The following is a 13,668-nucleotide window of genomic DNA, read 5'->3' on the forward strand; positions in this document are numbered from 1 at the left end:
TGGGTGCTCAGGGAGGAAGGTGCTGCTGAGTTGATCACTCTGTAGGTGAGAATCAGAGCTCTGAACCTGATGTTAGAAGACATTTGAACATTTCAAATAAGAGTTTACAGGCTGTAGCATTGTCGTGGTGACATGCAATTATTATTTAGTACAGTAAATATATTATGTTGTTTATTTAAGAGCATCTTTAGCTGATAGAGGAAACAGCCGAAGTGTAACCGATGAATTTCACTGAAATTAAATGGGAGCACAACTTCCCTCCCATAACACACAGTGACGTTGACGGGGGCTGATCGCTGGCATCGAGTCTCAAACTCATGTGTAAAATATTCCAGTGTGTTACACGTATATGTTTTAATTTCCCCAGTGTTGGTGTGCAACCATCCTGTACCTCCTCCTGAAACAGAAATATGCTGTTGATTCACCACCCGCCCCCCACAGAAGAGGTGTGTAGACCCCCGTCTGCACCATGTTGAGCAGAGGAAAGCAGCAGGAAATGAAAAGAGGTGGGATGGAGAGGAAAAGGCTAACAGTGATTGTTTATACTTCACCCTCTGCAGGAAGCCAGCAAAACATGGAGCTGAAATTGAATTATGGCAGATTTACGCTGTCAGGGTAATCATTCCAGCTCCGGACCGTTTAGAGCCAGAACAGTAATGTGAGGGGGGGGGCCTCCGTCTCTTTCTCCATCTGCATTCATTGCTACCTTACAGAGTTGAAATGGTTTATTACAGTTTCCGTCCATTAGAGTTGGAATGATTCATGTCCAAAATAAAGAGAATTATTAAAATATGATGAATTTCTTCAATCATTATGAATTTCTTACGCGACGTTCCACCAGACGACTGAAGCAGATCTGTGAGGAAGAATGGTCGGTGCTCACTGATCAGGTCTGCAGCTACAGGAAGTGCCTGGGGCTGTTGTTTCACTTACTTTTTCCACCAACACATTTAAGTTTGATGGGTAATAAAGACATGAAAGATCATGACTGTATTTTATCAGCTTAGAATTATTTGAGACTATTATGATAATTATGACCAATTAATTCAGAAAACCAGGAAATCAAACACAACACGAATAGGTCTCCACTCCTGTGTGTGTGTGTGTGTGTGTGTGTGTGCGCACATCAAAAACTGATCCCACTCTTGCAGCTGCTTCTCTTTTGCTACACTTCATCTTGTCATTAAAGCTCGACTTTGTCGGGTTTCTCTGATTCTCACAGCTTAATACTGACGTGTTTAGTATATAATTATAATAATAATATAATTGATATAATTAGTTCACTTGGCATCATCAGGACATTTGAATTTGGTTTAGATATTACCTGCTAGTATTAAATACTATAAATGAGGTCATGACCTATGATTTCAAAAGAGCTTTTTATTAAATGTCACATTTTTTAATGTGGGAAGCACCGGCTTGTGTTCTGTGTCATGGAACAAGCTGCAGCATACATACAAAAGAATCTGTTGTCTGTCTGATTCTAAATATGAATGTTCGGATTAGTTTTGCAGATACTTTTCACTCTAATTCTTTTGTGTTTGTCGTTGCATAAACTGAACATTCTAGGAAAAGAAAAAGCCATTGTTCTGCAGTGTTTTGCATGTTTTGCAGGCTCATGTCCGTTGTAACGTGTAAATCTGTGTGTACGTCTGCCTGTGTGCATCCATGCTTAAAGTCTGCGTAGGCAGACGGTGTAGGAGTTGGATGAGGTGTTGAAGAAATACAAACATGAGCAATAAGCTCCCTGTGAAGAGAAGCAGATGTGTGCAGAGACAGATCCTAAAAATATTATTACTGGAACCAGGATTCTTCCTTGTCCACCTCTGCTTCTTCAACTTTATCCTCAGCTGATGGTGAAAACAGTGTTTGATTTCATTTGAACTTGTCTTTCATAGTTTGATCATATTGTTTGATGTTATTTCACACAAAGAACGATGTGATACGATGTCTTTAGGAAAGGTTTGGTGGAGTTTACTGAGTGTCGGAGAAGGTCCGCTGCAGTGTGGTATGGTGAGGTTGGGATGTCCGAGAGATTAAGTTACTGTGAAAGCCATGAGCGTGTGTAAACTAATCCATCCTCACCCAACTGCCAGGCATAGTCCACGATCCACAGCATGTCTCGAGGCATTCCCGCTTCATGTCTGTGTCTACTCTTGCTGCATCTCCTCTATGATAAAGTTAAGTTTGCTATTTCTGTTATTTGCACTTTACTTTAAGTTCCAGTTTGCATTCATAAGCAGTACGTAAAGAGGTAGTTCATGTTTATAATGTAGTTGTACAAAGCTATAAAGACACATTCAAATGTTTTAATGGGTAATATTTGTCCTGTGTACACAGATTTTGTATGAATGATTTACCTGCTACTTATGTTTCAAGACCAAGAGTGAATTTCATTAAGATAACTTCATACAGCATTACTGTAAACACACCTTGAATTTATATTTTAACCAGTCAAAAATCTAAAATGCTAATTTTAATAAAGTCTTTCAAGCTTTCGTGTCTTGTCTTTAGTGAGTTCTACTGAGTTTTTGTACTACATGTTTATTATTTTGACTTTTATTGTGTTGTACTGATGGGCTGCTTAAGATGCCGGTCATTTTACAGTGCAGTAGGTGGAGGTCGTTCTCACAGGAGGGGTCATAGATCACGGCCTCCACCTGGACACTGGTGTCACACATCCAGCTGACACAGTCATAAACAACCAGACTCATCCTAAATGTGAAAATCTTTCTCTGGTGTGATCATTTTCATCAGCCTACAGGACCCTCAGTCCAAATGATGTTTGTGTCTTGTTTACACACAAACATCATTTGGCAGTAAACAGCCCCAAAGTCTTTCTGCCCACGTTGCATTGTCTCAGTAAGGGTCAGAGGGTAAGTGCTGTCACATGGTCGGCATAACTCGCCTAATGACTGACAGGTGGACACGAGCAGATCTCTGACTCTGGTTACCAAAGAGACACTTCAGAGGCGCCCACTGTGCAAACACAAGGACCTGTACTGTAACCCTGAGATTTTGTTCACACAACCCAGTGCTGGAGGAGCTAACTGGATTCATGTAAATGCTGTCCCAATTATTATTAATCCGTTGCATGAAAGTAAGAGTATGATGTTTTAGCAGTAATATACACAAACTGTAAACCAGAGAGAGCTCTATAACACACTATGAAGAACTTGCAGGGGATATTTCTCTGCACTGATGCTTTAGCTTTAACATAATTTATATACTTGTACTTACTGTAAGTAGAAGACCTGAATCCTGAATCCTTCCATCAATCTATCTTAGTTACTACAGTTCTACAGATACAATTTCAATTATTATTATTTCAATATGATACAACAGGTGTCAAACACTTCAGCTTTGTTAAGCAGTACTGAAAACGTACATGCAGTGTATTAGTCAGGGATTTGCTGGTTATGGGGTTAGTGGGTTTATCTTAAAGCGGGGTGCATGTGCTGGTTATTCATTAATAGGATCTTGTTTCTCAATCTTCCCTCCTCTGAATGTGCCGATTACAGTTTTAGGAAACTAAACAGAATCTTCAAAGTCAAAAGTCCTCCAGTGTATCATCAGTAAGCGTGCACTCGTCCTATTAGCCCATCTAAATCTGGAGCCTAAGCTAACCTATGCTATTACTCCTAACCAGAGAGCAATCAGACCCTGGTGGGATCCACCAGACTGGTGTATTTTTAGAAGTTTCATCAACACAGATGATTACCAGCAATACAAGAGAGTGTGTATGCAGAGACATATAGCGCAAAACCGCAGGGGGGCGACTTTGAGGTTGTAACTGGGGAGGAACTGGGTTGGTTTATTTCTGGAGCATGTGTTGCTCTGGTCCAGAGACCAACAGCTGAGCATGTGCCAGTGCAAGGGCAAGTCATGCTGTCTGTCCCTGCAGTAATGACCAGATGCAGGTTCTGATAATCAACATCGATGCTGACCTTCAGCCTGAGCAAAGCGCTCTCTGCGTGTGTGCAGACAGACTGACAGGACAGAGGTTCTCAGCCCTTTTATTACTGCATCACTTTCATTTGTCTCCCTCAGAAACTTCAAACCTCTATTACACAGGAGAAAACCACCGAGTCCTCTACTCTGTCATTGTGTGATTGGCTCAAGTTATTACCAAAGCAAACTGGGTTAGCAAACCTCAGTCCTCTTAATCATCTGTGAAGCAGACACGGGCTGAGACAGATGAAAAGTAAAGCAGGCAATGTTTTCATCATTTCATCTAACCACCTCAAGAGCCTAGGCCTTCATTTAAATCAATATGTGAAGGTCTGTGGGGAGCAAATGACAGGGAGCACAGAAGGATCCGCCTAAGGGGTTTTGTGGTCATAATTCTGCATCGTCGTAGCGAGTACAGTGTATCATTTAAACACATACTGTACATAATCGTAATTTCTGTATATTGGCATGAAGCATTCTGTTAGTATCTGCTACGTTATGTTAGGTCTGTGTGGTTTTAAACATACAGTACTGCATACAGTAAGTATGAAGCATGTTTTGCATTATTTGATGAAGTTTAATTATTTATTGTTGTTAATGTAACACTTCATTAGGTGTCCAGCTGTTCTTCATCTATATATATAAGGCAGGAAGTACCACCGTAAGTCATGCTGGGGATTTTAATAAAATTACAGTGCCTTACCAAAAACTAAGGTTGCAGCTGCTGTTTAACAAAGACCTGCTTTGTGCTGTGTCAATAAATATGTAAAGTGTTGACAGAACCTGAAAAGAGCAGACAATATGTATTTTGACTGCTTTCCTGATTTTCAGTGTTTACTTAAAGAGGAATTATGATTAGGCGACTCCCTCTGGTGGACAATTAATAGACAGCAAGTAGGATCTTGGATGGTATTGTTGGTGGAACTAACGATGGCTGTTCATTTACAGATCGAAGAGGGTTGTTCTGTTGGATGTAAACTAATAGCATAATTTAAAAAGTGTAGAAAAACACTTGCTGGCAAACCAGTTTATTTTGTACAAAATAAGTAGCACATTCACAAATAACCACATTTAATAAACTGCTCTACCAGTACAACAAGTCAAAAACGGTCATCTAAAGTAGAAATACATTACTAAATATTAGTTGTTTTGTGTCCTGAGCAATAAACAGGCACAGAATCACAACCTTCAGAGATGATGAGTAAAACTAGTTGGATGTGGTAAAAAGACTGCAAAGAGATGAACTGGCCATTGGATCTTAAATGTAGCCAACTAGACAAAATATCAAAAACATCTCATTTATCAAATCCCAGACTGATTTTTGACACATTAAGGTGAATTTACACCAAATTATGAGACAGAAACATGTAAAGACAAATCTGAATCAAAAACTGACCTGTTAACAGCTTCTGAAAATACTTTACACCTTCTCTTCAGGTAAAGCTGGCTCAAGCAACAGTCCAGTTCTTTTATTTAATGAATGATGAACTCCAACCCACTCCAGACCCCTGAGGGAAAGCTGTCCATGACTCACCCTCATGCCCATGATGTCAGATGTTCAATATGGATGACCAATCCAACACAAAAGTCTTAAGCATTGGTAAAATTCCTCATCACGAGTCTCCAGTTCATAATCGCAAGAAACTCCTCCTGATTTACTGGAAGAAAAAGAGAAGTTGGGTCAGGATAACTTTTCACATTAGTGCTGATTTTGAACATTAATACAAATTTAAATGAGGACAATTTCATGAAGCCCAAGCTGAAATCTTGTTTTGCCAACCAGCTCAAAACCTAGAGATATTTGGCATCAAACAAAGAAAAGCTGCAAAAACTCACACCTGAGAAGCTCAAATAAGTCAAAAGATGAACTGGTGTCAAAATAGTGGTCGATTATTATTTTCTATCCATCAGCTACTTGTTCAATCACTAGTAGTTCTGTCGGTCATAGTAATTTTTGTTCAGCTCTGTGGTATTTTGTTCTCATGGTTTTTTGCAAATCTTGCATAAATGCACATGCAGTTGTTTCAGTTGACCAGAATGCTGCGGATCATGGAACAAAAAAAAACATTTTCCCTTACTTTCACCATCTCCATCAGTGTCAAACTCATCGATCATGCTGCGCAGCTCCTCATCACTGACGTTCTCCCCAAGTTCTCGAGCTACTCGTCTCAGGTTCCTCAGACTGATCTTTCCTGATTCATCATCATCAAAGAGCTTAAAGGCCTTCATGACCTCCTCTTTTGGGTCTCGCTCCAAGATGCGATCCGTGACTGTGTATTTACATACAAGACTTGAACATTTGTGAAGCACTTAAACCATTGTAAAGATATATTCATGCAAATGGCTCTTTGCTCCTTTCACATTTTTGGCATCATCTCTCTGCAAGGAGATTCAGTTGAGAGTGAGGACAACTACTTACCTACTTCATTGAAATCCTCAAATGTTATTTTGCCATTTCCCTCTCTGTCGTAGTCTTTAAGAATCTTCAGGACATCCACTTTCTTCACCTCAAAACCAAGTGCACGCATTGCTACCTGTTGGAGATTTTTAAAAATGTGATATACTTTTAAAGGGCACAACTACAGAATTCAAAATCTATGTCTTAGCACTGCTCACCTTTAGCTCATGGTAGTCAATTTCTTTATCTTTGTCAGTGTCAAACAACTCAAAGGCTTCTTTGATTTCATGTTTCTGGTCCTCAGTGAGCTCTCTCCTCTTCTTGCGCTTGGCTTTGTCTGATGCAAGATCAGTTCTGGAAACATATGAGAGGTGATGTGTCAAAGCTCAAAGAACGTAATGGACAGAAGAATTAATCCATTAGCTGTATTTAAAACAGTTGGCGTTAAATTCACTTTAACTTAAATAAAACCATGCACTAAGCTGACACTAGATGGGAGGAATTATAAAATGTCAGCGTCGTTTATTTCCGCGTGTGAACTTTAACTAAAGTAAAGTTAATGAATAACACTTCGTGTTTGATGCTGTTGTCAAAACATGCTAATGCTAAAGCTAGCTAAGGTGAATAAGCTAGCGTTAACTCTGCGGCTAAACGTTTGCACCGTCATAGTGAATCTTACTGGAAAAATGAAGGGAGCAGTTAAGAAAAAATATTTACCTAAGGGAGAGACTCATTTGTAGCTTTGAGTTAAGATCCTAAATGAATCGTTGTTGTCTCTAAACACAGGTATCACAGCTCAGCTATCGTCAACACAACACATCCGTTTGTCCGCGCTCGCAAGGAAGCTCCCTATTGGTTCGTGGTTGCCAGGAAGCAGTGAACTGTTCTCTGATTGGCTGACGACATAGCGTAATATTTGGTCTAAACTTTATTGAATCGATTTAAATGCACATTGACACTCTAACATAAGACACAAAGGAAATATAATATAAGAATAAAACTCCACAAACCAACAAACAACGCTCAGAGACAGTGTCCAGGCTTTTTAACAGTCTTGTTTTTTTAGCGTTTAGATTCTGGTATTCATCGACAATGGTAAAATAGTCAGTTTTAATTCTAATAATCATGATGCATCTCATGTTTTTAATTATTATAGCTTCAAAGCCACATAAAATAAATCTGTATCTGCATCTGTAACTAAAATACACACCGGACCTCTCTCTAAATCAAGATTGTTGCATCACTGACATCTGCTGGTCGACATTTCTTTTGCTCATTCCATGAGGAGACTAAATAATTGAGAGCCCAAAGAAGATATTAGGACATCCCTGCCCGACTCTTCTTACCCATGCAGGACAGTGCCAGGGTCATCTGCAGAGACACAAAGGCACCAAACACACTTCTCATGGATTATTCAAAGGATGATCCTTGGGAACACTTCTTCTTCTGGCACTGATACTAATCCTCTGTGCATGTCTAGGAGCCTCTGAAGGACCACGTTTCTTCCCACAACACAAACACAAGAATTCAGTCACTCTTAATTCAACCAACTAAAACAAACAAATATCATTTTTTAATTGTATACATAATCATAGATCTCTTATGTGAAGCAAAGGGTTAGCTTCTGGACATTTGTGTTTTCTCTCAGTTAAATCTGGAAACACTAGACTGGCCCACCTTGTCTCTCCAGTCTGTGGACGTCCTGGACTGTGCTGCAAGTTTGGACTGACAGAGCTGAGACAGGGCTGCACACATTAATACATTTAACAAACCTCCACAAAGACACAAAAGGTTAATAAGCTGCACAGGGAGACACAGAGAACAGAGTGTTCTAGTAGAACTGAGATCTCCACCAAAAGTCTCTCGAGGGAAAACATACAGAGGCCTCTTGTGCTGCCTCAGACCAGGCCTCAGCAGAGAGAGGCCGGAGATACAGGTAGTTCCTTTCTTTAACAGACATACAGTTAGCAATGACCACGTCAATCATCTGACCTGAATCCAAATGAGTTCCCATTTCACTTCCTAAAAGCAACACTGAAGGTAAATTGTTTCAAGACGGAATTGAAGAAAGCTGCAGTGAAGCCAGGGACAGCATCGGAGAAGAAATCTGGAGGCTGGTGATCGCTATCTTATCGCAGTCATTAGGATTTGGCAAACAACTATTACAACTCACACGTTAATGTATATTTATTTATGTAGCCAAAGTCCTTAAATTGAAGTAACATTTTTAAATATATGTGATTCCAGGTTCATCCGGTATTTTGACATAACCCTTAAATTAAAGCAGACGGTCTCCAGTCCACTTTAGGACCATCCAGATAGTTTCATTACAGATCCACTGTAGCGGCCTTCAGACACGTCAATCAAACAGAAACCAGAACCACAGATATGAAAAATAAATAAATGAACCAAAGCAAATCTTGAACCTGAATTGTTTGGGGGTTTTTTTGGGGGTGTTTACAGCGATCACAAGTCCAAAAAGACATTTAAAATATATACATAAACTCAAAGGGTTTGGGTCATAAAACCTAAGCGGTGGTGGAGAAAGTGTTCTGATCGTTTGTTGATTGTTCAAAAAATGAACAAGCAGCAAACTTTGTTCATCACCTTGTGGAGGTGACGGTGTGACTACAGGGTCCTGGGACACCTCTACATGACCAGAATTAACAAGAAGTTAAACCATTAACAGACAACTGTTCTGCCAACTGAGCTACTGCCACCCCAGGTTGTTTGATCTGACGGCCTTTTGAGCTGCACAGCAGCATAAGTCCTGTCCGAATTTGTGGCAGTAATGGTTTTGTCAACATGGATCGTGGTTCAGCTTTAATTTAAAAAAGCTGCTTCATTAAGTTTCGACAGTAATAAAATTTGTCATAATCCGAGTGAACCAAGCTTCTAAAGTGAATAAAATCATCACAGGTCACTTTGTCTCATCTTTCCGCACATTTAAAGAGAACATGTTTATACAGAAACAGTCCCACCCAGCACTTTTTCAACAATATCCTTTAGTACACTTGAGGGAGATCTTCTACAGCTGGGTGTGGTTAAATATAGTGTTGGGTCTCTCACAAATGTGGAATAATTGCACATTTTTGTCACTGCTGTCATTTTGCTTTTGGCAAAAGGAGTAAGAAAAAGTTGGATTTGAGAGGTCAACAACATGATGAACGTTGTCGTGCAATTGTTTAAATCTGTTGATCTGCACTAAGCAAAGGAAGGAAATGTGGAGTGAGAAGAAGAGACGAGGATGACTCAGTGGGCTCTTTCCTGGGATGAGATAGAACTTTTCTCCCAGCTTCTATCTCTGCGTACACATGTGAGACAGGAGACTCTGTCAGATAAGCAGAGACCCAGTGGCACCTACGTAATGCAAGACTGTACCTGCTGGTGAGAACCCTCTGTGGGAAATGTGTGATAGCAGTGAAAATGGTGTCATGGGTCAACAAAGGATGTAAGAGATGTTCTGGATAAAGGTGATTAGCACAAATCTCTGGAAATGTCACTCCTCCAGTGAGGAGTAGATAGATAATAAAAACAAGATTCAACACTTTCTGATGCATTTGTACATTATTATTAAATGCATGTAAATGTTTATGTTAATGTGTAGTAAAATGTAATCAGGCATCCTAAGATTAAGTGTGAAATTTGAATATGTAGAAAAATAAATGATTAACTTAGTGATAAATAAACAGAAATATAAAGATTAAGGTTTATAGCATAAATGCTCAAAGTACCAATATCCATATCTAGTTATCGAGACAATTCACAATTCAAAACCAGAAAAATGAATCTTCTGATGTCAAAAGAGGAAAGAGTCGTCAAAACTCAAGTTGGACTCATGAATCTCGGAGCAGAGTTCATGTCAGTCTACCCAGTAGTTATTATTTCAGTCTGGATCAAAGTAGCTGACAAAAAAAAACCTCATCGCTGACTCTTATCATTTTATGTCCAAATAATGAGCGTGTTTGCCTCGTGGATACTGAAATGACACGTGGGGTCGGTGTAACGACCAATAGGAACTCACTGTTGCTGCCCTGCGTTTGAACCTCGGCTGCCTGACGAATCCGTCCGAGCTCCTTCTGTCACACAGAGGTTGTGTTTCATGCCTCCTCTGGCTCCTGACAGATTGGCCTTACACTCAGTACTTGTTGCTGAGGTGAACCTGAGGAGGGGGCATAATGACCACAGCGTACATTTAAGTTAGGCGGCACAAAGGCAGCTTTTTGACGGAGCCACGTGTGAGGGGGCTGGGTCGCAGACCTGGTCTCAGAAAGCAGCTTCTGTTTGAACTCAAACAAAGTTTTATTCAGTCTTTTCAGGAGCTAAACTCCACTTAGAGGAGGTTTATTGAAGTTCCACATCAGTCGTTAAAGAGGTGAAACAAGGTTCGAGGGATGCGAATACTGTGAATAATACACAGGTAACTGGCCGTCAGCAGTTTGTTACCAATAAGAAATAACTAAACGCCACTGGTTCTCTTACACCATTATGAAATGTACACACAACAACTAATTAAGGTTGTTGGGGTGGGGCTACAGCATGTTAAGGTCTCAGTGTGTGTTCATGTTATTACACCAAATTCCCCTGAACCCCACCCTGAATAGGTACAAAGACCCCCTGTCCTCTCTACCTGTGTGAAATGATGCCAAACAAGTGATTTTGACAATTTAAGTTCACTCCATGGAATTAATGCATTTAAATGAGTTCAGATAGATTTTTCTATCCCTCAAACGTATGTATAAGAACATTTTAGTAGTAAATTAATAAAATATATGAAAAGTAAATAATGGTTGAGGACTATGAAGCTGGGCTGAAGTTGGGAACCGGAACCAGTAATCAGTAATGTGAAGCCATTTGATTTATCTGGAGTACTCCTGAAGAAAAAGTAAAGTGTGTGCTGGAAAAGGTAACAGGAGGTTTTCAGACTGTCAGATGAAGGACTCCTTGTTCATCCTGTAACTGCAGATAGTTTAGTTTAAGTCTGGATGCATGTTGGGGCTCACTGCCCTGACAGTACGATGATGTACATCCATCCACACATCTGCAGCTCGGACCTCTACTGTAGCTTATCTCACAACCAATAAACTCTATCGGTACAATGAAGTGTAACGACCTGAATGGTTGATCACACTGACACTGTGGGTGTCAGCACAGAGGCTCCAACTTCATGGCAGCACTTTACCTGTTTCAATGCACCAGATATGTTTGCACCAGTTGAGGGTTGAAGAGCTTCTATGACCTGCACAGAGCAAACACCTAACTGACTTATTATATTTGTACTTAATAAAGGATCTGAATACTTCTTCTTCTTCTTCTACTTCTGAGCGGTGGACTAAATTGAATGGTTCAATATTTCATCAGGATCTTGCAGCAGCACATAAAAACTCACAGCTTCCGAATCACATGTTCAGCTCCCACATGCGGCTCTAACGTTTCAGATGATTGACTGTATCATCCTCACAGAGGTTTGGTATTGGGCCTTTGGAGTCCAACCTCATCTGCACTAGACAGTTAATTCCGAGTAAACTCATTAAGTTGACAACAGTATTTACGCTCTCTGACAAACCTCTTGTTGAGTCGTTACAGCTCACAGCCCGATTGGTGACCTTTTCAACTCTTTATTACTTTAACCTTCTGCTGGAAAAGCTCACTGACCTCAACTATGGTGCAGTTAACGGTGCTGTTTTAGCAGAGTGACCGGGAATAATGCATGGGGCTCGTTTAGAGTTACGACCCAGAAACCTGAACCCTGCACTGCACAAAGGGGAAGTTCATTTAAATTTACAGCATCTTGAATGATTCAATCTTTCATTCACAACATTACTGCATTTTGTATTTTTACACTTCTTTGAAGGGGGTCTTGTTTTCTCTTAGTACTGTATTTAACCACCTGACACCTAACTGTAAGAAGACTTGTCGGTGCGTCATCAATAATGTAAGTAGGTTGTTAGAGGATTTTCTTATCTTCCAGCTGTGGCCAAAGAAAGAGCAATACGAGCAGTGATAGTGGACAAAGAGTGTAAAGCCTAAAGCTAAAAGATGCTACAACTCATCACGTCAGTCATCTGATCCTTGTTAATATCAAACTGTGAATTAGTGCAGCTATAAATTAGAATATAGATTTCTAATGGACTGAATGAACCCTTTTAAAATCACTTTCCATGTTGGCAGACTGGTATTATATATAATATACTCTGATATTTCTAGATTATCATTATTGTTTGGAGCCGTTTCTCGTTTGCAGTGTGTTTATTAACTTGTCATAGAGAAGCTAATTCACACATGTGATGAGTTCCATGAAAGCAACCACACACTTTATAAACAGAGAAACAGCCTGGAAGTCTAAAATTGACAGTAAGTAAACGGTACACACCCCAAAACAAATCGCATGTGTTCCACTGGTCTTTCAATCTGTCTCAGAGGACTATTGCAACTTATAACAGTGTATTTGAAAAAAGGATCTCATGAAACAATAATCAGACTGTGTGTTTTTAAGATAATTACTCTAAGACCGTTGTGCAATATCGACAAAATCTCCTGCAAGCTACAGACCATTTTTTATTTTCTCATTTAATTTTCAAACTATTCTGAATGTTTTAAAAATGCCTTCAATAAACTAAACAGTTTGACATTTGGTTCTGTGCCCTCTCCGACTTTCTACTCCAAGAACAACACATTTCCTGTCTTGAGTGACGGTGGATAGAAGAGTAGTGAGGTGTAGTCAGAACAAACGTCGTAAATCAGATGAGCATGAGGGAGTAAGGGCGAGATAAGAAGAGATAGATACAGAGAGAGAGAGAGAGATGGATGGATGGAGGGAGAGTGTGAAGATGATTGTAATTAATTCTCGGGTGACTGTGTTGCGAAACGTTCCCTGCAGCATGTGGTGCATCTGAAAGGCGATCAACCCAACACCCTGGAACTGTTCCTAATTAGACTAAAGACTGGATTCACACATGTAAACATGGGCTCTTCCTCTGGGATGTGTTCCAAGTCTCTAAGGCTTGTACCAGAGTATGTATATGTATCTGCTCTATGTACCGTATGTTTCCCCCATTGCACCGTGATGTTGTTCACACATACACATCATATTTTGGATGTGACATTACTAATATCCCTGTTTACATGATACAGAACATTTGAGTCAGTGCAGGTGTATCATTGACCCATTAACATCCAGCAGATCTGTGATGACCCTGTGGGACTTAGCCTCTCCATGTAATCATTAGCAACTGAAGAGGAGAGTGATAATGATGCCTCACAGACATCTGTCCGACTTCCAGAGGTAGACTTAGAAGACCACTTGTAAAACAAATCAT

The 13,668-nt window shown here is 40.0% G+C and overlaps 1 protein-coding gene across 1 annotated transcript; it reads right to left on the minus strand.

Moving 5' to 3' along the window:
* Positions 1–4,973: 4,973 nt before the first annotated feature.
* On the minus strand, positions 4,974–7,195 carry cetn3 (centrin 3). The gene is made up of 5 exons (XM_026355571.1): positions 7,067–7,195; positions 6,568–6,703; positions 6,371–6,485; positions 6,030–6,221; positions 4,974–5,609 (listed from the first exon to the last, which is right to left on the minus strand). Exons 1-5 carry the CDS (start codon positions 7,081–7,083, stop codon positions 5,542–5,544), a joined length of 528 nt encoding a protein of 175 aa, XP_026211356.1. The 5' UTR covers positions 7,084–7,195; the 3' UTR covers positions 4,974–5,541.
* Between the last annotated feature and the right edge of the window lie 6,473 nt (positions 7,196–13,668).

The sequence above is a fragment of the Anabas testudineus genome, chromosome 12 (genome assembly GCF_900324465.2).
Source record: "Anabas testudineus chromosome 12, fAnaTes1.2, whole genome shotgun sequence".
Classification (NCBI taxonomy): domain Eukaryota; kingdom Metazoa; phylum Chordata; class Actinopteri; order Anabantiformes; family Anabantidae; genus Anabas; species Anabas testudineus.